The sequence below is a fragment of the Prionailurus viverrinus genome, chromosome E1 (genome assembly GCF_022837055.1).
Source record: "Prionailurus viverrinus isolate Anna chromosome E1, UM_Priviv_1.0, whole genome shotgun sequence".
Taxonomy (NCBI): domain Eukaryota; kingdom Metazoa; phylum Chordata; class Mammalia; order Carnivora; family Felidae; genus Prionailurus; species Prionailurus viverrinus.
In genome coordinates, this window is record NC_062574.1 from 26,762,889 (window position 1) to 26,787,411 (window position 24,523).

The following is a 24,523-nucleotide window of genomic DNA, read 5'->3' on the forward strand; positions in this document are numbered from 1 at the left end:
GTGATCTAGAAATGATAAGGAAGCAACAAGTTTCTAGGAGGTGGTAAATCCTAGAAAGTGTGGATGTTTTCCAATGTAAACTTCACAGTCTATCAAAAAAGCTATATTAAACCAAAAAATTATTCTCTTTAGAGATCCAATTCCAAAAATATTCAATAACTTAAACAATACTCTCAGTAAGTTTTCCACTTCAATTTAGAAAAAATGCTTTGATGATTCATGTAAATTATAGTATCTTACCCAAGTGCAGTCAATGTGATGGCTATCAATTAGGGGTTTGTTATTTATGTAATTGATTACAAAGGGATAAGGATTAAGGTAAAATTTTACAGATGGGGAAAAAAACTTTAACCTTTAAAGTTTCCTTCACATTTTTCTGCAAAAAGAAACATTTGGTCATATCTGAATTCCTTATGTCAATGTATTTGTCAATTTTAAGAATATTTAATCACATTGGGGAAAGCATTTTTCCATTGGAAAATAATTTTGACCCAGTTTCTGGAGCAAATGCAAATAATTACACCAAACTGAGTGTACTGACCGCTGAGATACTCAAGGATGAGGTAGAGTTTTCCACCGGTCTGAAAGGCATAAATTAAATCCACAATGAAGGGATGCTTTACTTCCTCCAGAATATTCCGTTCTGCTTTTGTATGAGCTGTATCTTTAGCATTTCTTACTATCATTGCCTAAAGGAAAAGAGATGATCTATAAGAACATAACAGTAGACATTTTTATAGTATCTGGAAAATCTATTTTGTGCTTTTCTTGCCAATATTAAAACTATTAATCATAGTTCCCACTAAAGACAGAGCTAGGAATAATGGAAGCCATTCACTTCTTATATGCACTGTCTAGACTCTCTGCAGTGAACATGTAAATGAAAACCTAGATACCTTTTTAAAAAATGTAAACAGATCAAGTTTATTCATATATTCACTAACTATTGAATGTCTACTATGCTCGAGGCTCTGCAATAAGAAAGCAGAACTAACAGAAGTCTCCAGCCTATAGGAGTCCGAAGTCCCAGGGAAGAGAGGTAAGTCAATGCAGGTAAGCACAAGGTGCTACGGGAGAATGGAGAACTGCATCTGACCTGGCAAGAAGTGTTCCTGGAAGGGGCAATACCTAAGGCGTACAGTGAAAAATAATTAAAATGAAATGTAGAGGGTAAAAAAAGGCATTTCCAGTGCAAAAGAGGCTTGACAGGACATGTCTAAGGAATCTATAAGTAGCTCAGTATGGTAAGAAGGGCTAGAAATTAGGCTGGATATCTGGGTGGAGACCAGGAAATATAAGGCCTAGGCATCTAGACAAAAGCATTTGAATCTTAGAAGCACAGGAGAAATATTAAGGTTAGACAAATGAAAAACCCTTGGCTTTAAGACAGACAGTTTTAATAGCAGTGTGGAATTTTAGGGAAGAAATGAGAGCAATTAGGAGGCTAGTACAGTAAATTAAGCAAAGTAAGACCTTAGGTAGAATCCTATTGTAACTAAGGAAATTAAGTTGAGAAAAAAATAAAAAGATAAAGATGCATCATCAGCACTTGCTGACTAACTAGGTATGAGAAGAAATGATGATACCATGGTTTCTGCATAAGTAACAGGATAGATGATGGTTATCATTCAATAACAGGGAATGGAAGTCAAGAAAAAAGTATTGGGGAAAATGATGCACTGTTTTAGACATGTTAAGTCTGTTTAGATTATAGGACTAAGTTCTGGTACATGTAACATGAAAAAGTATATACACAGGTTATCAGCTGCAAAGTAGAAGGTTGGAAATAACCGAAATGCCCATGCATAGAATATTGACTACCTAATGTGTAAAAGAATGGGGAATAGCTCTATGAAAGGAAGGTGCAAAAGAGCATAGCATAGCATAACATAGCATAGCAGTATCACAGCAGTATGTTACCTTTTGTGTAAGAAAGAGGATAGAAGAATATATATCTGTATGTCCTTGTATCTTTAATAATGAACACAACTAAGAGAAGCCAAAAGCTAATGACAAGTAGAAAGGTAAGAAGGGAAATCAGACTTCTCAGTATACCTTCCAAGTAAAACCTCAAAGGTTTTAGCATTAATTTTTTCTGTACCTAAATCATATATTACTGTGACTATAAAATGGAGGTTTTTGAATTCTGAACCATGTTAATGTTTTATACATTCCAAAAGTAAAATTAAATCGACAAGGATGGGGGAGGGAAATAAAATTGAATAAAACAGAAATACAAAAATGTAACTGAAAATTACAGTGACAATTTTACCACAGGAGAAAAATGACATTTAAATAACTTTACACTGCAGTCTTAATGATGTATATGTAAGCATAACAAAAACTGCAAAGTTTAAACCACACTTAGTAGGTTTGTAGCTGCTGGTAGTACTGGTATTATATTTCTCAAACTATTATGCGTGTATTGTACAACCGAGCAAATAAGTAACTTTACTGATGTTGCTACCAAGCTTTTCACTGTGGAAAAACAGAGATACAAATATGGATTGAGAGAAGAAAAGCCCTATGGAACTGGACTGGAATTAGGGATATCAATTTGAAGCCATGATTTAAAAACAAAAACTTCCTTGCTCTATCCACTGAAAGAGTGGATACCTTAGTAGTAAGGAGCATAGCTGGCACCTACATCTTGGTTTCTCCACCAAAAGAAACCAGGGTTCCTTAGAGAAAAAGATCATTCTAAACCAGGGTAAGGGAAAGTGCAAGGTAAATCTGGAGCACTCTATTATACCAGGAAGTACTAAAAAACTGACAAGGATATGTCAAAAGGACATAGAACCCATCTTAACAGAGAGCTCTCTAGCAAAATTTGAGACAATTTGAGAACCAAAATGAATAATGAAATGGTAAAACACTGAAAATAAAAAGTCCATATTGACTCTTAAAAATTAAATTTAGGGGCGCCTGGGTGGCTCAGTCGGTTAAGCGGCCGACTTCGGCTCAGGTCATGATCTCGCGGTCCGTGGGTTTGAGCCCCGCGTCAGGCTCTGTGCTGACAGCTCGGAGCCTGGAGCCTGTTTCAGATTCTGTGTCTCCCTCTCTCTGACCCTCCCCCATTCATGCTCTGTCTCTCTCTGTCTCAAAAATAAGTAAACTTTAAAAAAAAAAAAAAATTAAATTTAAAAATGTATATAAGGGGCACTAAGGAATCTACTCCTGAAATCACTGTTGCACTATATGCTAATTTGGATGTAAATTTAAAAAAATAAAAAATAAAATTAAAAAAAGTTTTTTTAAGTATGAAAAATTCTTTCTAGAAGAATGACAATATAGAAACAAAATAATAAAAATAGAAAAGTCTCCATTTTGTAATCACCCTAGTAATATTTGATTTGGGTAAGAAACAAAGGATGATAAAAACCACTAGATAAAAGATTATTAGGATGGGTGCCTGGCTGGCTTGGTTGGTGGAGTGTGCAGCTCTTGGTCATGAGTTTGAGTCCCAGGTTGGGCATAGAGATTACTTTAAAAAAAAAATTATTAGAATAGACTATTCATATCGCTAAATATTAAAAACAGTATTAGAATAAACTATTCATATCCCTAAATACTATACCATAGATGCTTATTAATTTAGGGGTGCCTGGGTGGCTCAATCAATTAAGTGTCCAACTTCAGCTCAGGTCCCGATCTCATGGTTTGTGGGTTTGAGCCTCGCGTCGGGCTCTGTGCTGACAGCCCAGAGCCTAGAGCCTGCTTCGGATTCTGTGTGTGTCTCTCTCTCCGCCCTTCCCCTACTTGAGCTCTGTCTCTCTCTCTCTCTCTCTCTCAAAAATAAAAAAACATTAAAAAAAAAATTTTTTTAGTAAATAATTTCAAAGGGAAGAGGGTACCTGTACTATGGCAAGCCTGTCAGACACTACCTTAACCAAGTGATCAAACTCAATTTCACCAAATAACAGAATAGAGCATAATGTACTTCCTGAGCCCATGCACTGAGGACATAATACTCCTACAAAAAATATTTAACCTAAGTTTAAAATGTACATGTTTTTATAAGTAAACAAGGAAATATATCCAAATTAAGGGATACTGTGTAAAACAACTGACCTGAGCTCTTACATATGAAAACGCCCTTACTCTTAAGAGATACAGGGGCACCTGCGTGGCTTAGTCAGTAAAACATCTGACTCTTAATTTTGGCTCAGTTCCCATGGTTCATGAGATAGAGTCCCACATCGGGCTGACAGCACGAAGCCTGCTTGGGATTCCCTCCCTCCCCCCCTCCCTCTCTCTCTCTCTCTCTCTCTCTCTCTCTCTCTGCCCCTCCCCTCACACTCCCTCTCTCTCAAAATAAACTTAAAAACCAAAGAAAGAGAGAGAGATTAAAGAAAATAAAGGTGAAACACCATGATGGCTAGAATTAACTTTCAAATTGTACAGCAAAAAAATAAAAATTCTGAATATACATAAATACACATATACATGGAAGGGATGAAGAAAGTGGGGGTAGACAAAATATGGCAAACTTAATTGGTGTTCACTGTACTATTCTAGCAACTCTTTGGAAAGTTTGAAAAATTTTAAAGATACATTATTTCTTAACTGCTCAGGAGGTTTGAGGGTTTTTTTTAAGTTTATTTATTTTGATAGCAAGAGAGATGGGGGGGTGGGGAGGGGAGGAGCAGTGAGGCAGAGAGAGAATCCTGCCAACAGGCTCTGCACTGACAGAGGCTTGAACTCATGAACCATGAGATCATGACCTGAGCCAAAACCAAGAGTCGGATGCTTAACCGACTGAGCCACCCAGGCCTCCCAGTTTGAATTTTTTAAATAAGAAATTCTGAGAAAGTCTGAGAAGCAAAAGACTAAGAGATAAGATGAAAAATTAGTAAAGTAGAATCACAGAAGTCAAGGAAAGAGAGTTTCAAAATGCTGTGGTCAATAGCTTCAATACAACAGAGAGCTAAATTAAAGATGAATTAAATAAAGAAAGACCACTAGATTCAGCCATTAGATTAGTGGTGACTTAGGGAACAAGACTTTCATTCAAATAGTAGAGTCATTAAGTCAAAGTATAGTAAGTAAAAACAAACAAACAAACAAACAAAAAACAATAAAACATGACTTCTCAAGAAATTCAGGTATGAAAGGCGAAGAGGGTGGAAGCTATAGAGAGACTTTGTATGATCGAAGGATTTGTTTTACTAAACATGGCAAAGACATAAATATATTTAAACAAAGAAAGAAGATAGGATAGAGGATGGAAAGAGAGAAAGAAGTGCCCATACAGGCAAAAAGGGATGAGATCCAAAACATAAAGAATGGGCTTAACCTTGGAAAGAAGGAAGAATACATTTCCCACTAACACTGGAAAGAAGGAAGTAAAGACAGGTGAAAGTGCAGATTAATATGGTATTAGGGGTAGGGATCAGAACAGGAAGTAAAAGGAAATCACGTGACAGCCTCAAATAAAAAGAGAGGCAGTCTATTAAAAGAGGAAAGAGGGACTGATAGCAAAGTTGTAGAGAATGGAAGGAGTTGTCTAAGGACATGTAAAAAATAGTTGGTGAGTACTGGGGGTCCAAATAGGTTGGGGACTATGAATTTGTTTCAGCAGCAACCTACAAGTTTGTGTGATTTTTGCCAGCAATGTTCCAGCAGCTGACATACAGGAATAAAAGAGCATTAACAATGATATTGATTAAGATTAGGACTTTCCTAAACATAAGGTCAATGGGGCTAGCAAGTGACTGAAATGGCAGATTATGCTGATTAGGCTGGATTCAAAACAAAGTGAAATAAGAAGGGGCTTAAGAACTTCAGGAAAAAAACAAAAACATCAAAGGACTAAAAGGTTTAGGGTCAAAGACCATGCATTGTGGGAATAAAGAAGAAAGTTATTGTTCTTTTATAACCCAATACTTCAGAGATGAAGAATACAGTCATGGAGACTGGTAAAGTGGAATGGAGGTGAAACCTGATGGAGTTAAGATCAAGGAATTAGAAGGCCAAGCTATGGATTACTTACTTAATACAAGGAGAATGAAGACATCCAGGATGACAAGGCTTAGGAGTGAAGAAAAAAATGATAAAAGGTGAGAGAGGCTCCAACCCCAAAGTAGAAAGGATTTTGACCACAGTATAGAAGAGAAATGGTAACAATAAGCTTATCAGTTTTTCCCTTGAATTATATAGTAAGCAGACAGGCAGAGACTACATCTGCCTCAAACACTAAATCCTAGTTTCTAGCATAATGCCTGGCACACTGCTGGTTTTCAATTGATTCAATAAAAGAAAGAATGGAAGAAATATGACCAATCTGTGAACCACAAGCCTTTAACCAAAGGGTCTAAAATTTACAGTGTGGCCTGAACTAATGCCATAGGCAATAGTATTTTGCTTCCAGGATACATTTTTGTTGCAACTGGTAAGAAAGGGAAATAGTCTTTTCCTCAACATTCCACCATAAGAAAATACCCAAATGGTACCATTCCTGTAAAAAAATCCCAAGATAATTGATAAATTCAGACAGACTGTCCAAATGCACCCCTCATTTAAGATAAAAGACACCTGGTTCTACTTTGATTTCATCTTCAAGGAGGGAAAAAGAGATGTTCTTACCACATACTGAGTTCAAGAGCATTAGTATGCTCTGCTTCCAGGATAATAAAGTCAGAATAAAGAAACTCAAAGGCAGCATACAGTCATCTTAGCTAGTCAGGAATCAAAATTATGGACTTAATCCTAGCAACCTCTTTCATTATTTACCCTGTGAGCTTATTTTCAGGGGCAACAAGGGGGAAAAAATGAGACAATATCTGATTCTATAGCCAGGCTTAGGGAAAGAAAAACCCTGAGAGTAGGAGGGAATGCTAAGCAAAAGGAGAGGCAAACAAGTTAGGTTTTAGAAGCCTGGGCCCAAAAAGGAGGTCCGACATTTAGCAATAATTAAATCTATGGATTTCCCAATACATTGCACCCATCCACCATCAGTAGAAAAAAACAACATCCTCTTCTTTTCATTAAAGATACCCATGCCAGAAACATACTTCACTCAAGATAGAATTAGGACTAATTATGGTCAGCCCTGATTATAAAATATATCAAAAGGAATAAATTAACCTAAGAATCTTGACCAGTACTTCTTTCAACATTCCGAGAACAAGCATTACTACACTATCTCCAATTCTATATCTAACAGGTTTTACAGATCAATAATTAATCTAAAATGTTTCCAATGGGAAAGCCAGACAGTACATTAATTCTGACTTATTGATACAGAAACTGATGTTCAGAATATCTAAATTGCTGGAGCGCCTGGTTGCCTCTGTCAGTTAAGCATCCAACTCTTGATTTCAGTTCAGGTCACAATCTCACAGTTTGTGGGATCGAGCCCCAATGACAGCACAGAGCCTGCTTGGGATTCTCTTTCTCCCCAGAGAGAGAGGGATTCTCTCCTCTCTGTCCCTGCCCCGCTCATACACGTATGCACGCGCCTTCTCTCAAAATAAATAAAACATTAAAAAAAAAAAAAAAAGAGTATCTAAATTGGTTCTTTAAGACAATCAGTGGGGAAGGGGGGTGGAGCACCTGGGTGGCCTAGTCGGTTAAGGGTCAGACGTCAGCTCAGGTCATGATCTCACTCACTGCTGGTGAGTTTGAGCCCCGAGTTGGGCTCTGTGCTGACAGCTCAGAGCCTGGAGCCTGCTTCAGATTCTGTCTCCGTCTCTCTCTGTCCCTCCCCCGATCTCTCTCTCTCTCTCTCTCTCTCTCTCTCTCAAATATAAACAAACATTGAAAAAAAAAAAGAAAGAAAAAAAAAAAAAAAAGACAATCACCAGAAGCACCTGGCTGGCTCAGTTGGAAGAGTATGGGACTCTTGATCTTGGGGTCATGAATGCAAGCCCCATGTTATATAGAGATTATTTAAATAAACAAACAAACTTAAAAAAAAAAAAAAAGACAATCACCAATAAAGTTGTGGTCATAACATTTGTTCCTCACCTTGTAAAGTAAAGTCATGCATACCGCTTAAGTAAAAATCAGGAAGAAGATAAAGGTCAAAGTATTACAAACGCTGTAATTTTTGTTAAAAGTCATTTTGACTGTCTTTTAATAGTTTTCTACTAAGACTTGTTTTAAGACAGTGCGATCTTTTCAGAAATCAGTCCCAAACAAAAAGAACAAGAAACCAAACACACATAATCCTTTTTCAATAAAACTAGGAAATGCACCTAACTCCACACCTCAAAAGGTGAAAACAGAGCAGGATAAAGCAATAATGACTTAGTAGAGTAGGGTATTATCAAGCCTAAATGCCTGCACAAAGAAATAACTCAAAAGAAGTTGATTCCATCCATATAACCCTAACAGGTTCAAAAATCAGAGACAAAAATGAAAAGCAAGAAGGAAAAAAAAAAAAAATCATTAGAAACTACAGAAGATGGAGGACCAAAAACAGGTAGATTGCTACCACTTGGAAAGGTGTACTCTCCAGAAAAAGTGAAGGATCAGAGTGAAGTGCTAAAGTAAAAACTTGACTTCAGTGAAAGTTTGCATGCTGACAAGGTAAGATCTCCATCTCTTCTCTCTCATCCAGCTCCAGGATGCTTTTTCTAGGCAAAAGAATAGAGGATCTGTCTCAGTACCAACTGACCTACAGACAAATATTTAGAGGTTCTCAGTCAGTTGCCAGCCAACTACACGACTATCCTACACAGATGGAACTTCTGATCAGCTTCTCAGAGTTCTATTCTTAAATATGAACCATCAGTGAAGAACACCAGACATCTAAAGAAGGCCTTTGATATGGAAGAAAAAGACTAAATCAAACTGAAAGAAAACAGAAACTTAGAAAAGAGATACAATACATAGAACAAAAGAACATTTCAAAGAATTATCATTAATACCTTCAGAGGAATAAGAAAAAATACTCTGCTTATTAAAAAAGGATGCTATAAAAAGAAAAAACAGAGCTCTGGGGAACCACAAACATGATAGCTTAAAAAAAATCAGTAAAAGGATTAGAAAATAAATTTCTAGAAAAATCTCAGAAAGTAAACAAAAAGACAAAGAAATGGAAAAGAAAAACAGATGACGAGTTGAGGAGTTCCAACATCCAACTAACTATAAATCCAAGAAAATGGCAGAGGGGTAAATTATCGGAGACTATACAAGAAAATCCCTTAGGGCTAAAGGATTCAACTTTTAAGATTGAAAGAATAAAAATAAATAAAATAAGAAGGATCAAAAGCAAGATAATACATCACTGTAAAAAATTTAGAACAACAGAAATCAAAAGAAAATCTTAGATATCTTTAAGGAAAAATAGACCTCTACAGGAATAATGGGAATCAGTATGGCAAGGGACTCCTCAATAGAAACACTGAAGGCTAGATGGAAATAAAGCAAAATCCTGGATGAAAATGATTTTCAACTTCAAAACCACACCCAATCAAACAACTGTAAGGGTATAAAGAGGGAAATTTTCAAATATGCAATATCTCCCCAAAATTTTACCTTCATGCACCCTCTCTCAGGAAGCCACTAGTAGATGGTCACCAAAGGAGGGAACAACGGCATAAACTAAGAAAAAGGAAGATATGGGATCCAGGAAACAAAGAATCCAACACTGACAGTGCCAAGGGGATTCCAAGGATTTGATCCAAGTCCAGTAACAGCAGCTATGCCTAGAGAGCTACCAATATAGACAGGAACAGGGGAACAGAAGATTCTGATGGAATATCTACAGGAAAATAAATGGAACTGACAGACTACCTAATAAGTGGGACCATAGAACACTGGCTTGAACAGAGTTATTGGAAGGTATAGAAGACAACAGTAGACTCAGAAAAAATGAAGCAAATAAGAGGATGGGAAGAAGAAGTGAATGAGTGGAAGTCAATACACAATTCTAAAACTGAAGTGATAGCAGAATATGCTTATTACTTAGAAATATGGAGACCAGAACAAAGAGCCAAGAGAGTTACCTCAGAGGAAAATTAAGAGCTCTCCTTTCCACCCTCACCAAGCAGAAATAAAACAGGAATAACAATAATGAAACATATCTTATATTCTACGAGGACTTATTGTGTTAGAATTACATTTTCTTGACTAAGAATTTTAGGCCAAAATGTGGGTTTTATAGCAATTAAGAATAAAGTTGGTGGGGGGAGGGGGGAACTCCTGCCTGGCTCAGTTGATGGAGCACGCAACTCTTGATCTCAGGGTCATGGAGTTCAACACCCACATTGGCTGTGGAGCATACTTTAAATTAAAAAAAAAAAAAAAAAAAAAGAGAGAGAGACAACAAAGATGGGGGTAGGGGAGAGAGGAGGGAAGGAATCACCTTTTTAAGCACCTTCATGGCAAATATTTTCCCAGTATTTGCTCCTGTTACTTTCCGTACTTGAAAAACCTGGATAAAAAATACAAGTGTTTCTGTGTTATTAAAAGCTAAACTATGCTAGCCACACTCCCTTAATTCCTATTTATAGGAAACAAACAATACAATAGTTTATATTCTTATAAAAATTAGTAACACAAACACACAAAAATGAGCTGAAAGAACAGATTGTATTAAAGATTTAGTAGTGAAATCTCCTCCACAACATGGGGCCGTCCTATTTGGTCTGCTGACATCTGGTGGCAAAGCTGGTCAGTGACCATCCAATGCTGAGCACTCTATATAACTTCATACATAAAATCCAAGTTTGCAGAAGCATAATACCAAAATTAAAAATTATAAAATATCTTATAAATTTCTTCCAGGAATGTCTCTGTCCTTGCTTCACATAAAACTTTAATAATAGTTGACAGGAATTACCATTTACCTATTTCTTAACTATATAGCTATATAAAACATCATCATGCAATACCTGAAATGATATGAGACTCTAAGTGCATGTGTTGCACATTCAAGATAATTAGAACACATTAGAATGTGTCCCTAAGCCTAAGAATAAACTACAAATGTCATGCTATGAAAAAATTAACCTACACAACAGCATAAATAGTTCTTAAACTTAATCCTAACTACTAAAATGGTATCCAAATTCTATCTTTTGATAGAGAATACCTAGGTATAAATTTTCTTGAGCAGAACATGCAAAGGTTAAGGTCATTTATTAGAAAACCTTGAGCAGAACTATGAAACTAAGAAGTTCTCTTCATTTTTCTTCTCCCTTCTTATATTCTTCAGCTTCCCTAACTATTGCTCCAAATACTGCAAGTCAAAGAACACCAATTCAGATTTAGGTCTCAGTAACAGATAACAATTTAATGTGCCATGCCTGTTGAAAGGAGTGGTTTTTAAGAGGATACTTACAGGGGATACCATTTAACCAAAGGAAGGAAGGAATCTTCTAATAATAGACTTTGCGTGGCATAATTGCCTATTTATTTACGCAACAAATATCGACTGAATGCCTGTTATGTGTCAGTCTTTTATGTGTATGGTGGTAGGAAGAGAACTTCTTTACATCCCTCAAATAAAATCATGTGAAGTGATCATACCCTCTGCTGACAGCTAGCAAACAAAGATTGAAGAGGACTACTGAACCAGGGCGTAACAATTAATCTTCCAAAGACAGACAACAGCTCATTTCAAAAATACTTCCTACCTTTCCATAGCCCCCTTTACCAAGTACCCGAAGTAGCTCGAAACATTCTGGTCTGATTTTTTCTGGCCCTCTGTTCACACTAGTTTCCGAAATTTCAAATTTCTCACAATGTTCCATGCCACTGGGGAGAAAAGCAAAATCAAAAGTAAATTCTCAACAAGTTAAATTGTCTTTAATATACTGTAATTGTAATCCAAAGAAGTAAAAAGGAGAAGGCATATAACAGCAAATTTACTACCTGTGCTCTGTAAACTAATGATTCAGTGACATAGTAGGTCAAGATTACGATGGATTGATAACTGTATATCTATTTGTTTACAGAACGTGCTATTATTTATTTTTGTAAGCATTAAGCACCCTCAAACTAAGATAAATTAGAACAAGTTTATTATATTGACAAAGGAAAAAAGTCTTCTGGTTATTCTTATTTAGTTCATTCAAAATGTCCATGAGATTTAGGTATTATTCAACTTTATTTGGAAACTTCAGAAAATCTGGGAACTTTCTAAAAGTACCCAATTAGCTCAAGTCTCTTTGCTACAGAAAAATTCTTGCTAATAAAATGTATCCATGCATCTTTCCATATCTACTATTAGCTTGATTTAAAGACTCCAACACTGGCATTTATTTTGTCACTTAAATGCTTTTTACATGAGTGATCTCAGTCTCCCCTCCAACCTATGGTTTTTACTTAAGGATGGGTACAGAGCAGATTAATCTGTTCTGTATTAACCACAGTCACCTAAAAGAACTTGTCTAAAATGACTTCTGAGATTACACAAATCATTTTATAAATGATGTATTACAAGCAAAATAAGAGCATTTGACTTTGGAAGACATTTCTAAAAATTTGATTTTTTAGTAAGAAAAAAAAACTCTATTGAACTAATAATAATTCCTAACCCACTCAGACTCATATTCAGTATACTGTAAGTCGGAATGAATACCTTTTCCTCAAAATCTATATATGCTCTCAAAACACTAGATATGTTACTATATTGGTGCTAAACTCAATAAATCAAGTGCACGTGTGTGTGTATATATATATCTATATATACATGACTAGATAATTAAGAACAGGTTATTGCAATCACAGGATGGTTACAAACCAGAGCTGATAAAATCTACTTGTAAGAAAGGCAGCACGAGAAAATCTTTTCACATAAACTTACAGTTCATATGGTCCAACTCCCCCATGGTCCATGCTTTCATTTAACTGACCCTGAAAAATATGTTAAAGTTTTAAAAATAAATTATCTCATAAACATAAAATCAAAATACTTAACGCTTCAGGGGTGCCTGGGTGGCTCAGTCAGTTGAGTGTCTGACTTCAGCTCAGGTCATGATCTCACAGCTTATGGGTTCGAGCCCCATGTAGGGGTCTGTGCTGACAGCTCAGAGCCTGGAGCCTGCTTCAGAGTCTGTGTCTCTGTCTCTCTGCCCCTCCCTGCTCACACTCTCTCTCTCTCTCTCTCTCTCTCTCACAAAATATAAATAAACATTAAAAAAAATTAAAAAAAAAAAAACTTAACGCTTCACCCTACTACTAAAGAAGAATTAATGAAATAAACCAGCTTACAAATTCTCAGTACTTTAATAACAGGCAAATGTGATGAATAAAATACGGTTCACAAGAATATGGGGACTTCACTTTTAATTTTCTATGACAACTAAGCTACAGATGCTACTTATCAATGATCTACAAACAAAACCAGGTGATTGTTCCTTTAAAAATTACATTTATTGGGGCACCTGGGTGGCTCAGTCCATTGGGCATCCAACTTCAGTTCAGGTCATGATCTCACAGTCTAGGAGTTTAAGCCCCACACTGGGCTCTGTGCTGACAGCTCAGAGCCTGAAACCTAGTTCAGATTCTGTCTCCCTCTCTCTCTGCCCTCCCCAGCTTACACTCTGTCTCTTCTCTCTCTCTCTCAAAAATCAATAAACATTAAAATTTTTTTTAAAAAATACATTTATTCAGAGGCGCTTGGTGGCTCATTTGGTTAAGCGTCTGACTCTTGATTTCAGCTCTGGTCGTGAGCTTACGGTTCTTGAGTTCAAGTCCCACATCAGGCTCCATGCTGACAGTGCGGAGCCTGCCTGGGATTCTCTTCCTCCCTCTCTCTCTGCCCCTCCCCAGCTCCTGCTCTCTCTCATGCACACAAGCTCGCTCACACTCTCTCTCAAAATAAATAAACTTAAAAAAATTATTTATTCAAAAAATACATTTTGTGTATTATAAAACTAAAGCACCACATTCTGAGTTACTAGATCAAACAATTTACACCAAGTGGTACTCTGATATGCTTCTGAAGCACAAAAACTAACACAATGTTATAAGCCTTATGTAACTACAACCTAACTAAGCCTAAGGCAACCACAACCAGTCCACAATATTGTAGTGTATGATGTGGCTGACCAAAGCAAAATAATTAAGCACTACCCTCGAATTGTCAGGAGTCATGTTGGCCAAATATTCATTCTAACCATAGTATAAAGGGATGCAAAATTTAACTAACCTTCTGTACACTAACAATGAACAATTCAAAAATGAAATTAAGATAACTCTATTCAGGGGCACCTGGGTGGCTCAGTCAGATAAGCATCCGACTTGGGCTCACGTCATGATCTCGTGGTTCATGAGTTCAAGCCCCATGCTGGGCTCTGTGCTGACAGCTCAGAGCCTGGAGCCTGCTTTGGATTCTGTGTCTCCTTCTCTCTCTCTGCCCCTCCCCTGCTCATGCTCTGTCTCTCTTTCTCAAAAATGAATAAACTTAAAAAAAAAATGTTTTACTAAAAGATAACTCTTCAGAATAGTCAAGAATAAAATAGCATCAATTAGAAAAAATTTATCAAAAGAAGTGTAAGACTTGTACATTTGATAACTACAAAGCATTGCTGAAAAAAATTAAAGAAGGGAGCCTGGGTGGCTCAGTCAGTTAGGCGTCCAAATCTTGATCTCAGGGCCATGACTTCAAGCCCTATGTTGGGCTCCATGCTGGGCGTGGAGGCTACTTAAAAAAAAAAAAAAAATTAAATACCTAACTAAATCAAAAGACACTCCATGTTCATGGATCTGATGACTTAATATTGTTTAAGATAGTTCTACTAACCAAACTGGTCTACAAATTCAACTCAATACTATCAAAATCCCAGGTTCCTTTCTTACAGAAATTAACAAGCTGATCCTAAAATTCATACAGAAATGCAAAGGACCCAAAGTAGCCAAAACAATCTTGAAAAAAGGAGAACAAACTGGAGAGCTGACATTTCCTGATTTTAAAATGTACTACAAGGGTGCCTGGGTGGCTCAGCCAGTTGAGTGTCCAACTTCAGCTGAGATCATGGTCTCACAGCTCATGGGTTCGAGCTCTGAGTCAGGCTCTGTGCTGACAGCTCAAACACTGGAGCTGTTTTCAGATTCTGTGTCTCCCTCTCTCTCTGCCCCTACCCCCACGCACGTGCTCTCTCTCTCCCCCTCCCTCCCTCAAAAATAAATAAACATAAAACAAAATGTACTACAAAGCACAGCACCTAAGACAATGTGGTACTGAGATAAGGACAGATATATAAATCAATAAAATAGAATTCAGAGCCCAGAAATAAACTCTTACATCTATGGTCAACCAATTTTTTACAAAGATGCCAAAAAAATTCAATAGAAAAGGGACAGTCTTGCAATAAATGGTACTGGGACATTTGGATATCCACATGAGAAAAAATTACTTTGGACCCCTACTTCACACCATACTTCCCCATACTAAAAAGTTAACTGAAAATTGATCACAGGTCTAAATGTAAGAGCTAGAACTATAAAACTCTTAAAAGACACCTAGGATGGAATGAATCTTCATAATCTTGGGGTAGGAGATGATTTCTTAAGACACATCACCAAAAGCACAAACAATTAAAGAAAAAAATCAATAAATCGGACTTATTCAAAATTTAAAGCTTTTGCACTTCAAAAGGCAAAACCCACAGAATAAGAATATATGAAGGGGCACTTGGGTGGCTCAGTCCATTAAGTGTCTGACTTGATTTCAGCACAGATTATGATCTCACAGCTGGCCCCGTGTCAGGCCTTGAGCTGACAGTGCAGAGCCTGCTTGGGATTCTCTCTCTCCCTCCCTCTCTCTGCCCACCTCCCTGCATGCGTGTGTACATGAGTGCTTGCTCTCAAAATAAATATTTTATTATTTTTTTAATGTTTATTCCATTTTTGAGAGACAGAGAGAGAGCAGGGGAGGAGCAGAGAAAGAGAGCGAGAGCGAGAGCAAGAGAGAGAGAGAGAGAGAGAGAGAGAGACATAGAATCTGAAGCAGGCTCCAGGCTTCCAGCTGTCAGCACAGAGCCTGACGTGGGGCTCGAACCCATGAACTGTGAGATCATGATCAGTGAGCCAAAGTCAGACACTCAAACAATTGAGACACCCAGGTGCCCCATAAATAAACATTTTTTAAAAAGAATATATGAAAACTTCTGTAACTCAAAATTTAAAACAACCTAATTCAAAAAAAATCATTTAGAATTTGCATAGGTATATCTCCAAAGAAGATACACAAATGGTCAATAAGCACATGAAAAGATGTTCAACATCATCTGCCATTAAAGAAATGCAAATGTAAACCAAAATTATGCTGAAATACCCCTTCTTATCCACTAGGATGGCTATAATTAAAAAGACAGAAAAACAAATTTGGCAAGGAAGTAGAGAAACTGGAACACTTGTACACTGCTGGTGGGGAATGTAAAATGGTACAACCACCTAAATAGTTTGGCAGTTTAGGGGTGCCGGAGTGGCTCAGTTGGTTAAGCAACCGACTCCTGATTTTGGCTCAGGTCATGATCTCATGGTAGTGAGAATGAGCCACGTGTCAGGCTCTGTGCTAACAGCGCAGAGTCTGCTTGGGATTCTCTCTCCTTCACTCTGTCCTTCCCCCAGGTGCAAGTGTGGTCTCTCTCTAAATAAATAAACTTTAAAAAAGTTTGGCAGTTTCTTCAAAAATTAAACATAGACTTACCATACGACACAGCCAATCTACTCCTAGGTATCCATCAATAAAAATAAAAATACATGTTCCACAAAGACTTGGGCACAACTGTTCATAGCAGCACTATTCGCAACAGCCAAAAAATGGGAACAACTCCAATGAACACCAACTGGTGAAGTGATAAATAAAATGTGCTTGATACATACAATGGAATACTGTTTGGCCGTACGTATATATATACTATGACATGGATGATTTTTAAAAACATTAAGTGAAAGAAGCCAGACACAAAACTCTACATACTGTATGATTCCATTTATACAGAATGTCCAGAAAAGGCAAATTTATAGAGATGGGAAATAGACCAGTGGTTGCCTAGGGACAGAGGTGGCAATAAGGAGTGACTAGTTTCTTTCAAGGGTGATAGAAAAAATGTACTAAAACTAAATTGTGTGATAGTTGTACAGTTCTGTAAATATACTAAAAGTCACAGAATTGTTATAAAAATAACTTTGCAGAATTCAGTTATTAATATTATAAAACATAGCTTTAAAATGAGTATTCTTGAATATAGTCTGGTTATGAGTCTTTCAATATATACAAAAGGGCATAACTTAATTGGGCTCTCAAAAATGCTAAGTTTTTGTAAATGTTGAATCACTAAATTGTACACCTAAAACTAGTATTACACTGTAGGTTAACTAACTGGAATTAAAATAAAAACTTTTAAAAAATGGTAAGATTTGAAGTTTTTATTTATAATTTTAGAACAATTCAAAAAATATTTAAGTGAACACATCTTTCTTCAAAGGTACCAGTCAGTACAAACTACACATAGAAAACTGATAGTATTCTTACACAAGGGATGTTTAAATGCCCCCTAAACCGCAAATTTCAGTGGAAATTTGCTCATGGTGTGAGCAAGTCAGAATGAAGTCTAACACTAGGAATGTATGTTTCAGTATTCAACTGAGGCAAACGGATAGGTCAGTATCAAGGGAAAAAAATTCTTGCAGTTTCAACTTGATAGTTTCTTCTTGGGGGGGAAGGGTAGGGGCAGTTATGCTTAAAGGTTTTTTGGTTGTTGTGTTTTTTGTTTTTGTTTTGGTTTTTTTTTTTTTTTTTTGGTCTCTGGTACTTCACATAATCACCCACGATGGCTTCACTTTAAAGACAAAAGACTAACTTCTCTCACATGTGATAAAACTGGTAATATATAATTGTTTTTACTTTAATGTTAGTTTTACTTAATTTTAAATTAAAGACCACAGAGTAGTTAACACTAAACCATGACTTTGAAGCCACCTAGAAGGATATGCCCTGTGGCTATGTTTCATTTCCGGAGCCAGCCAGGCCTGTATTACCACCTGCATCTGTGTTTATAACTTCCTACCGTTACCTTCTGGAGAAGTATTTGAGGCACAATGCTTTTCTGCTACTCAACATTACCTTTAGAAAAGTCTTGTATCAGAAGTATCAGGTTAACACTATGTAATATTTACTGACAACTCTCTTTCATAGGAAACTCTTTAGATTTTTTTAAGCTTTATGACCCATCCAATGCTTTTTTTGTGTGCCACTATGATTGACAAAGTGAATCCTGCTCATCTAAGGTACATGATTCAAACCAGACCACCAGAATATTTCCACAGTTTAAAATTAAAATTGAATATAAATTCAAGTTAATATGCCTAAAATCCCAATGAAAACGAGCACATTTTATAAAAATGTAAATAAATTGTAACAGAATGGGTGAAATATCCTCAATCCAGTTATTCATTATAGTGTTTATCCACTTGCTTGTTTGTTCACAGACATTTCCTTATAAAATAAGATTCAGTCATTAAAATGAGTTGGAAGAAAAGGAATAAACCTTGCTCAAAATCTTCAGCTACTTAAAAGTGCTCCATGGGACTCCCGGGTGGCTCGGTCAGTTAAGTGTCCAACTCTTGATCTCGGGTCAGGTCATGATCTCATGGTTCCTGAGATAGAGCCCTGTGTCAGGCTCCACGGTGTCAGTGCAGGACCTGCTTGGGTTTCTCTCTCTCCCTCTCCTTCTGCTCTTCCCAAAATCATATGCATGCAAGTGTGCACTCTCTCTCAAAATAAATAAACATGAAAAAAATTTAGAAAAATAAAAATGCTTCATAGAACCTATTACAATGCAAGATAAGAACTGATGCGATGTTATTCTGTAATTTTTCATAGCTGCAAATATTTGCAATAGCAGTTTGTTCTCAAAGCACTAAAAATTTTTTGCTCACTAAAAATCTGATATCCCAACCTGAAACTCATGCAGTCTCTGTGACTACATCAAATTTTGAATTAGTAGAGTAAAAGTTAAGGATTAGACTTTTCTATTACTCTTTTAACTTTGTGTCTCCACAGAAAACAGGTTTCCAACATTTTCATAACCTAATGAAAATCTCTAGAGGAAAACTTTCCCTTAGTTTCAACTCACTCTCTCCAAATTATACCATCACCAGTGAAAAACAGACAAACAAAAAAGACCCAAATCCACCTATCCTCCTCCCAAAAAACCCTCTCACCCACTGCTTTTTAACATAGTCCTTTGAGGTATTCAGAGTCTTTTTCTAGTTAGGTAACGGATATTCAGCTTTATCCATAAATGCATTCATTTACTCGCCTCATCCTTTACCCGCTGAAGAAATTAACTATGCTGTGTAAATACATAGGTTTCCTAATACAAATTCACTGTAATACATCTAAAAAGGCATACATGTCTAAATAGGACCAATAATTTTAAAAAATACTACAATTTCAAAAATGCACCTCTAGTATAACTGCATTTATTAAGTCTTTAAGCATAGATGAGGATAAACTTCAATGTTTGGTTCCTTGGCAACGAGTAACACTGACAAGCTATATATCCATGAACCACCTAACTGCTTAATATGCCAGAATATTTTAAGAGGACAGTAGTTTATATACTTGATCTCACATAATCCTCATTTTACAGAAAAAAAAGTGTCAGAGAGCTTAAGCAATTTATTCTAGGTCACACAGTCAGTGACAAGGCCTGGAGGGATGTGAATTAACTTCTGACACACTGCAAAGAGGTACATTATGAAAAAGACTAGTAAATGCAATGAAGCCATGCAATGAAGCTTGCAAGCTGAAAGGAATCAGAAGATACTACCAGTAGTTACCAATGTGGCCTTGTGTAACCACCTCTCTAGTTTATGCCTCAGTTTCCTTACTATGAAATGAAGAAGTGAGGCTACTGTGTTACGAACCAATGTTTTAAAAGTTTGTGTATTAAAGGTAGTAAATTCACAAATGGCCAGATTTTCTAAGAATCTAAACTTCTTTCATTTTTCAGAATTTGTAAATTTGGGGGCACCTGGATGGTTCAGTCAGTTAAGTGTCCCACTTTGGCTCAGGTCACGATCTCACAGTTGTGGATTTGAGCCCCGTGTCAGGCTCTGCACTGACAGGTCAGAGCCTGGAGCCTGCTTTGGATTGTGTCTCCCTCTCTCTCTGCCCCTCCCCGACTCATGCTCATGTTCCCACAAGCTCTCTCTCTCAAAAATAAACATTAAAAAAAGGGGGGGGGGGTGCCTGGGTGGCTCAACTGGTTAAGCATCCAACTTCGGCTCAGGTCATGATCTCATGGTTCATAGGTTCAAGTCCCACACTGGGCTCTGTGCTGACAGCTCAGAGCCTGGAGCCTGCTTCGGATTCTGTGTCTCCCTCTCTCTCTGCCCCTTCCATGCTCATGCTCTGTTTCTGTCTCAAAAATAAATAAAACATTTTTTAAAAATTAAAAAAAAAGCTACCTTTAACTCCATAGGCAAATGTATTAAAAAGGACAACTTTCAATACCCACCTTATAAACTGTGTGATTTTTATTTAGACTCATATGATTATGAAAAGAACAATATATTTTAGCCCACTTAGTTTCTTAAGATGTTCAAAATTGTTTATGTATAACATCCCAATGTTTTTGGCAACCAGTAAGGTACAACTTACTTTCCAGAAGAGGAAAATCAGGTGAAAAATAGGGAAGCCACTTACATAGTTAGAGCAAACATCTGACACCAGTGGTTAACTCATGTACTGATCTAGACAGTGGGATTTAGAATTTAAATTATCATGAGGTTATCACTGATGATCATTTGCCCAGAATAAGTGATTTAGCATGACAACAGTATTTTTGAACATCAAGTGCAATTTGTGATCTTTCAATAAATTTATCTTGAAAAAAAGAATGACATTACACAAAGAATAACAAACTAATAGGGTGCCTGGGTGGCTCCGTCAGTTAAGTAACCAGATTCTTGATTTCAGCTCAGGTCATGATCTAGCCATTTGAGTTTGAGCCCCCTGTCCAGCTCCAAGCTGACAGTGTGGAGCCTGCTTGGGATTCTCTCTCTCAAAATAAACTTAAAAACAAACAAACAATTAAGACAGCAAAGGTAAAAGCAAGCTATGCATTAGGAAAATTCTAAATTTAGTACCCTAAATTACAGCAAGGAAAGCCCTCACACCACCATTCACAAGTCTCAGTTCAAGCAATTTATTTTTGGCAAACCAAATCACAGCTGTCAACGCTGGGTTTTTTCCACCCCAAAATTACACGAAGTATTCTGAAAAAATGTAGACATCTTCAACTAGGGTAAAAGTTACAAATGCCGTGTGTCGTTAGAGATGCTTTAAAAAAAAAAGTCACACGGAAATGGGGGTGGGGGGGTTAAAAAAAAAAGCAAACAGACAAACCCTGGAAGATGCAGCAGAGCCCCCTTGCTCCCGAAATAAAACTCCTGGTGGCTGTAACAGCAGCGGCAGCGCTACTCCCGACAGAAGTTTTCAGCTGTCACTTCTAACAGCTGAGCGCTTCCTAGGAGAGAGCGACAGGCCGAGAAGAGAGGTGGTTGTGGGAGGTCTCAAGATTTTAATACTTGAAATTTACAGTCGAAGGAAAACCCTTCCGCACTTCACCTGCACTTACGGGACACCCAGTAAGCGAACACCCCTTCCCCCCAACATGCGCTTACACCACTCGCGCCCCGCCACATTCAAGTTCAACAGCTCAAGGAATTGACCACGCGCCCTTTTCGTTCACTCCACAAACAGACTGCTCCGGGCTGCGCTGATTAGGAGCTATGGGCGCGACCTGCACCTGCGAGTCCTGGAACGGCCTCACACCTAGGGCCAGATCCACCCCGCCCGCTCCCCTGTCTCGTACAGCGCGGCGCCTGTGCTCCTCCAAGAGACTACTCGCGCCCCCTCGGGTCTCCGCGCTCTCGGAAGCGCCAGGCTTCCAGGGCCCGCGCCGCCGCCCTGGCCCTGTCACCTCGGGCCCCCCGGGACCCCGGGCCTCACCCCCTCCTCCAGCTCATCCTCAGAGCCCGCGTCCTCTGGCTGGTCCAGGTCTATGTCAAACACTCCTGCCATGTCCTCAGCTTCCCTGTCTCGGAAGTCCGGCGCTGGGTAAAAGCCGTCCCGCCTCCGTCGTCGCCTCATGGGCCCGGACCCGCCGCAACCACCGCCGCTGCTGCCGCCATCACCGGCTGCTTGGGCTTAGTGCGTCTGCGCTTAGGCCCTAGACTGGCTCCTCAAGTTCAGCTCTAGAGCATGCGTACAGAGTTCTATGAAGCCGAACTGTGGGCAATGAACATGCGTAGAGCTTTCGCCTGGAGCCAGGTACTGGCAGAAGCATGCGCAGAACCCCAGCCGAAGCCTCTTATGGTAGCTAGGCCATGCGCATTGTGTGCTAAAGCCTTTGATGGACAAGGAGCATGCGTACCATGTCTGAAGTTGATAAATTGAAATTGAACATGCGTAATTAACCTCTGAATACCGGGGGAGGGGGGAGGAACCTACAACAAAACTCTTGGTTTATGAACATGCGTATTCGTTCTCCGTAGCTTTTTTTGGTATTGAAAGGGAGCATGCACATAATGACGGGATTGGCCCTCTGAAGTTTGAACAGGACCGAAACGGCTGGTTCTGGGTCTGTCAGTGAGTGGGGTTTATGGGGAACTCCTGGAGCTAGTGGGGAAAGGGAGAGCCTTGGTTTGCTATTCGAGTTCAGTGGCCTTGCGAAAATCACATAACTTTTCAAAGCCTCGGTTTCCTTATCTGTAAAATGAGAATAATGATACCTAGTTTGCAGGGTTATTTGAAAATTTACAAGTACAGTTTGGCTAGAAAGCCACTGTTCGTTCTAGTGCTGCACAGACCTGGTGTGAGGTCTTTACCAAAAATTGTCTTTTCATTGTTAAAAACAAGACTTATTCCCTTATTTCCTCTGGTTCTGTCTTTCCAAGCTTAGTATTCCTTGCTGTCTACCTGAGCTAAACTCTTCTAAGTGTTATTGTCATTACCAGGCCAGAAGGTGATTGGTAGAGAAAGAAAGTCATTATGTAGAAGAGAGAAAATTAATGTTAATTAAATGTACAATTGTTGAGCTAGCTTCTGCATTCTGTGTGTTCCTGTAGTGTGAAGTATATACTAGGAATTCCTTCAACTAGCATTCATTTTATTTTGTTTTGTTTTAAATGCATGCTTAGGGAAATAGTGAATACAAATCAGATTTCAGAAACTATTGAGCTGTCTGAATGCATTTGGGTACAGTAAATTCCAAATCCCAAAACTGTGTGTAGAAAGAGAACAACTTCCTTGAATGATTAAGCTTTTTCATCTATAACACCATATACATGGCATTTTAAAATTATACTTTTATTGATGTGTATTAATACATATGACATTCCTTATTTATTAGTAATGTAGTGGTTCTCAAAGCCTATATTTTTCTATTACAGGTTGCTCACTTTTTTGAAGGAGGCCTAGTTTGCATCTCAGCATGTCAATAGTAACAGTGCAACTTGGTCAGTGTGGCAATCAAATTGGTTTTGAAGTATTTGATGCTCTATATAGTGACTCACACTGTCCCCAGGGACTCTGCTCTAAAAGAGAGAATGAGGTGTATCAAGCATCTTGCAAAGAAAGATTCTTCAGTGAAGAGGAAAATGGAGGTATGTGTGGTCAGTCTATCCATTGTCCTCTCCTTTTCTCTGACATAACCAACCTCTTCAAGGCCAAGTCCTCCATGTGGTATCTGAATCCCATCTCTTTTCATGACTTTACTGTCAGCACTTTGTGTCTGTGTTAACAACCTTTGCCTCTCCAGTGGCATCTTCCCTCAGCACATGAGCATGCTCGGATCTCACCAATCTACAACCAACCAAACAACTTATGACTATAGCTTTTTTTCTTTTTTCAAGATTTATTCCCTTTTGGGTGTGGGCACTGTGGGGTGGTACAGAAAGTACAGAGAATTTGGAATTTCATTTGGAATGAAAAAACATTTTTTTTCAATAAACTCTACCCCCAACATGGGGCTGGAACTCACAACTCCAAGATCAAGCATCACATGCTCTACCGACTGAGCCAGCCAGACACCCCAGTTTTTTTCCTTCTTATGTCTTTACCTTCTCAATCTCCTAATCACTAGATCCAGTGACTGTTTTTCTTTTATTAATTCACTTAACTTTTCTCCTGGATTTTATTCCATTAACTATAAAATTCTCTTCTTGAAACTCCTTCTCCTTAGTCTCTGAACTTTTTTTTTCTCCGGTGGTTGCATCTCTGGCTCCCTCTCCTCTGTCCTCACTTACATAGCTCTCTCTGGGCCATTTCAGTTACTGTTGTAATTTGCTACTTCTTTGACACTAGTGACTCTCAAATCTAGCCTAGCCTCTCTTTTTTTTTCTTTAAAATTTTTTTTAATGTTTATTTATTTTTGAGAGAGACAGAGACAGAATACGAGTGGGTTAGGGGCAGAGAGAGAGGGAGACACAGAATCTGAAGCAGACTCCAGGCTCTGAGCTGTCGGTACAGAGCCCAACGTGGGGCTCAAACCCACAAGCTATGAGATCATGACCTGAGCTGAAGTTGAACGCTCAACCAACTAAGCCACCC

The 24,523-nt window shown here is 38.1% G+C and overlaps 2 protein-coding genes across 13 annotated transcripts in view; one reads left to right on the forward strand and one right to left on the reverse strand.

Annotated features, from left to right (window-relative positions):
* RPS6KB1 (ribosomal protein S6 kinase B1) overlaps positions 1-22,144 on the reverse strand; it is a 71,676-nt gene extending 49,532 nt beyond the window's left edge. For 5 of the 7 annotated variants that reach the window (XM_047831628.1, XM_047831630.1, XM_047831629.1 and 2 more), the window contains exons 1-5: positions 21,923-22,144; positions 12,758-12,807; positions 11,586-11,706; positions 10,313-10,381; positions 542-689 (exon numbers count right to left, since the gene is read on the reverse strand). In XM_047831628.1, coding sequence (XP_047687584.1) covers positions 542-689; positions 10,313-10,381; positions 11,586-11,706; positions 12,758-12,807; positions 21,923-22,063 — 529 coding nt within the window. In that variant the 5' untranslated portion in view covers positions 22,064-22,144. Of the gene's footprint in view, positions 1-541; positions 690-10,312; positions 10,382-11,585; positions 11,707-12,757; positions 12,808-21,316; positions 21,573-21,922 lie in introns of those variants that run through there. The other 2 variants (XM_047831626.1, XM_047831627.1) reach the window with 2 other exon arrangements.
* A 30-nt stretch (positions 22,145-22,174) lies between these two features.
* TUBD1 (tubulin delta 1) overlaps positions 22,175-24,523 on the forward strand; it is a 31,039-nt gene continuing 28,690 nt past the window's right edge. Inside the window, exons 1-2 of one of the 6 annotated variants that reach the window (XM_047831640.1) lie at positions 22,175-22,243; positions 23,365-23,577. In XM_047831640.1, coding sequence (XP_047687596.1) covers positions 23,406-23,577 — 172 coding nt within the window. In that variant the 5' untranslated portion in view covers positions 22,175-22,243; positions 23,365-23,405. The other 5 variants (XM_047831639.1, XM_047831638.1, XM_047831636.1 and 2 more) reach the window with 5 other exon arrangements.